General features: G+C 33.3%; 1 protein-coding gene across 1 annotated transcript; it reads right to left on the minus strand.

Moving 5' to 3' along the window:
- Window positions 1–1,230: 1,230 nt before the first annotated feature.
- On the minus strand, window positions 1,231–3,194 carry LOC132741001 (uncharacterized). Its single transcript, XM_060729073.1, has 3 exons — window positions 2,555–3,194; window positions 1,995–2,190; window positions 1,231–1,436 (listed from the first exon to the last, which is right to left on the minus strand). Exons 1-3 carry the CDS (start codon window positions 2,774–2,776, stop codon window positions 1,330–1,332), a joined length of 525 nt encoding a protein of 174 aa, XP_060585056.1. The 5' UTR covers window positions 2,777–3,194; the 3' UTR covers window positions 1,231–1,329.
- Window positions 3,195–3,893: the final 699 nt, after the last annotated feature.

The following is a 3,893-nucleotide window of genomic DNA, read 5'->3' on the forward strand; positions in this document are numbered from 1 at the left end:
ATGGTTTGCTACAAAGATATACATGTAATTCTCCATAGATTGAGCTTAATGTGATCTATGTGCTTATGGACTTCTTACAGTGGTTATGCCAGATATCAAATCAACCAAGATTTTTATAATAAACTTTACAAGAATGTTTATTAAGAAAATTGGTATGAAGCATTGTGCTAAAAACAAATAAAGGGTCATACAAGAAATATTTTAGAAATCTTGCATGTGGATTAAAAGTTTGTTTGTTGGGTCTTAAGTCGTACTGACACATATTTTGGCCATCTGGAGACTATTCCAGCATTCATGGTGGAGGAAGACCCTACAGGCATTATTTCAGGCATGAGCAGGCACCTGGGTAGAACCAACGACCTTCTGTAAGCTAGCTGGATCAAAAGGAGAGGTCATTTAATGCAATTGTTGGTGAGGCTTGATGACCAACAGTCACAGACAACAATAGCTCACAATTAGCACTGAAATTCTCTAGTCATGTAGGCTAATAAATGCATAAATATATCTTTACCAGTGCGTCGTATTTTCTTTTTTATCCTTTCTAAGCACAAAAGGGGAGAAAATTTTGACAACCACCAAAACAGTATCCTCCTCCCGATTTAAACTGCGGGGGATTACAAAACAGGTGTGCAAAGTTTGAAAGCAGTATCTCAAAGGACTTTTAAGTATGCCAAAGTAGTCCCTGAATTTAATGTTGCAACTAGAATGTAACCAAGAATTTTCTAACATTCAACCTGATGACCTACTTTTTGACACATGACACATATTTTAACATAACCTAAGTTATGTCAAGACAAACATTCTGAAACACATTGCATTGAAATTTGGCCACTAGTGTAAACAATTTTCTTTTGACTTGACCTGGTGATCTAGTTTAAATTTACATCTGACACGGCCCATATTGAAACTTGGCCTAGATATTGCCATGACAAACATTCTGTGCAAATTCCATCTCAATTGGGTCACAAATGTGGCCACATGAGTATAAATAACAATTTCTAAAATTTAACCTGGTGCCCTATTGAAACTAGGCCAACAAATTGTCAAGAAGAAATTATAACAATTAATACCAAATTTATTAAATTAACGTCATAAATGCAACCACTGGAATGTAAACAAGGATTTTCCAAGATTTGGCCTTGTCTCACAGTTTTGGGCACAGCATGATCAATATTCAAGCTTGAAATCAAACATGCAGGTTGTTATAATAATGAACGTATACAAGTCTATGTAAAACTGGTGACCTGAGGGGCATTTTGCATCCAGCCCTCGATACATGTATTAAATACGTTCACCATCAGGCACATCAGAAAACAAGTGAGCTTAAAATTACATAATGATTAAATTAATATTTTTACCTAATGTTTCTGGAATTGTGTTCTCCTCTGTTGTAAATGATAGAAGATCTACTGGATCAGTTTCCTCGTCAGGAAAATCTAAAATAGGGTAAGGCAGAATTTTAAAGACAGTCACTTAAAAAAAATGGAAAGTATTAAACTGTATAAGGAAGTCAAAAGGAGGGCTAAATCTGCCTTGTCACAAGGGCTTTCAATGGCAAATCACATTGGGCCCTTGAGGTCATCTACACTGTACAGGTCCATACCAAGTTTTATGAACCAGATCTCTACTTCTTAGACAAGTATTCTAAAATCTCAAGGCCAATATCACTATTAACACTGGACATGACCTTGTGAACTGTAAATTAAACTCTGTACCCAATGATTACAACCAATGATTCTATCAAAAGGGCAAACACACAATAAGTATAATCCCTGGACAATGATGTTTAGCATAAGGTCACTATGATTTTCATCATAAAATCAATACATGTCGATGCCATCTTTTGGCTATGTCCAAATGTCTCCACCAGGTTTCATATACTGATCATTTATTAATCTGTCAATGAATATGGGAAAAACAGACAAGAGCAATGCTATATATAAGAAATAAGAGGCTATGCTACATTTTCAAAACCTTTCTCTTAACTTCTGTACCTTTCAAGTCCAAGTCGTCTAAAGACATTCCTTTGAAATGATGAGCCTGTCCATTTTCAACTGCTAGCAGCAACTTTGACATTTTCGCAAGTTCGATGACATCATCCTGCAGACGATAGAACTTGCGATGTACCGCCAGTCCATGCCCCATATGTCTTGCCACCTCTTGGACATCATTTTCTTTCATTCCAAACACCTGATAAAATTGGCACAATGACAGTCATACTGGTATCATGGAATTAACAAATACTAATTTATCTAGGTAAAGACTTGAGTTGTTGATGTACATTAAAAAGTTTGCAATGATTTATTACAAAAAGACAGGTGTTATAAAAGACATGATTTATTGGCTTCTAAGAAGTAAGTTGTTTACAATGCTTGTTCTTATAAAATGCATTTCATCATTTATAAATGAATATTCATCACTTACTTTTTAATTAAAATAAGATAAGATACATCATTCCAGTGCAACTCTTTTAAATCTAGTGGTACATGTACATGTAAATGCAAGTGTAGGGAATCATTTGAAATGCTGTTCACAAAAAATTAACATAATTTACCTGCACAACAGTGGCCAGGTATTTCCTCATTGTTGGAAACTTCAGCAACTCAGGTCTCTGAAGCTCAGGGATGTTATCCAGTACATGTTTAAGGGCTTCATTACCTGTTATGAAATTTCTGCTGCCCTGAAAAGTTACAAAAAGTACACATAAATGAGTATGAACCGAAAAAGCAATAAAATATATGTGAAATCCTATGCCTAAAATTTTTATGTTTTTCATATTTACATGTTGGTTTTGTTGACCGACATGTTTTCATTCATGTACTGTTAATTCAAGTGACTGCAAAAATGATTTAGTGGGATGTCAAATTCATAGTTCATTCATTAGTTGACACTATCTACAAAATTCCCAACTGCACCACAGAAAGGAGCATTATATTGCCTGAAGGGTACTTTTTCACAGTTTGTATCATTTGTGAGGTAAGGGGTGGAAATTTGAAAAACAAGCAAAAAAAAACCACACACAGTGACACTGAATAATTTAAGGGATGGAAATAAGTAAAACAATTAAAACAACAAGTTGTAGCAGGGACAGCATGCTAGGCTATTCTCAATCAATGTATTATTTAAACATTGTGTCACATATGACTCTTGCTATTCACCTTACAATTCATATATTTAGTTAAAGATTAAGGAGACAGCCGAGTCAATTTTCGCTAAAAATACCTAAAATGAGATTTTTCAAAGTAAACGCTTATGTTTTATAAGCGTTTACTTTGAAAACGTCAGTGTTTTAGTGCAGCGTTACAGTGTACATGAACAATCACTGACGTTTTAAAAGTAAACGCCAAGTAATTATTATTTTTATGATATTTTTCTACCCGTTTTAGTTACGTAGTAAGTGCTAGTTTTGCATGTTTTGACATTATTTTGTGTAATTTATGTATTTTGGTGCCTTTTGAAAACAAAATGTATTTGTTAATCTTACAAAAAATTCTTATTAACAAAAATCTTCTTAACTTTTTATAATACACGTTCCTGATGTTTGGAATGCTTTAATGTTAAGAAATTGTATGATATTTTAGAAGGCATTTGTAATACTATATATTTATATAACTTAACTTAGGCTGTTTATGTTAATTTTTTTTTTAATATTTTTAAAAATGCATTATGTATGTAATACTGTACTTTAATTGCCTTGTGTATATTTGACAAGACTATGAAGTAATTAGACAATAAAGTATTATATTATTTTCAAAGGAATTCCACTGAGGTCCAAAATATAAAATTTGAATTTCTCACATAAATAAACGGGACACTCAATACTGAAAGATTACGAAATTTACCGAGAAATAACTTTAGAATCGTATGTTTGTGGTACTCTTAGCCCGATCTGA

The sequence above is a fragment of the Ruditapes philippinarum genome, unplaced genomic scaffold, assembly GCF_026571515.1.
Source record: "Ruditapes philippinarum isolate M1 unplaced genomic scaffold, ASM2657151v2 ctg10905_1_1_1_1, whole genome shotgun sequence".
Classification (NCBI taxonomy): Eukaryota; Metazoa; Mollusca; class Bivalvia; order Venerida; family Veneridae; genus Ruditapes; species Ruditapes philippinarum.

What these genes read in the sequence shown, in the direction of transcription:
- LOC132741001 (XM_060729073.1), bottom strand. Translation starts at nt 2,776, where the DNA reads ATGAAAAACATAAAAATTTTAGGCATAGGATTTCACATATATTTTATT. An exon ending in ACCTGGCCACTGTTGTGCAG is followed by an intron (nt 2,191 to 2,554) that starts GTAAATTATGTT and finishes CAATTTTATCAG; the next exon opens with GTGTTTGGAATGAAAGAAAA. An exon ending in AGACGACTTGGACTTGAAAG is followed by an intron (nt 1,437 to 1,994) that starts GTACAGAAGTTA and finishes ACCCTATTTTAG; the next exon opens with ATTTTCCTGACGAGGAAACT.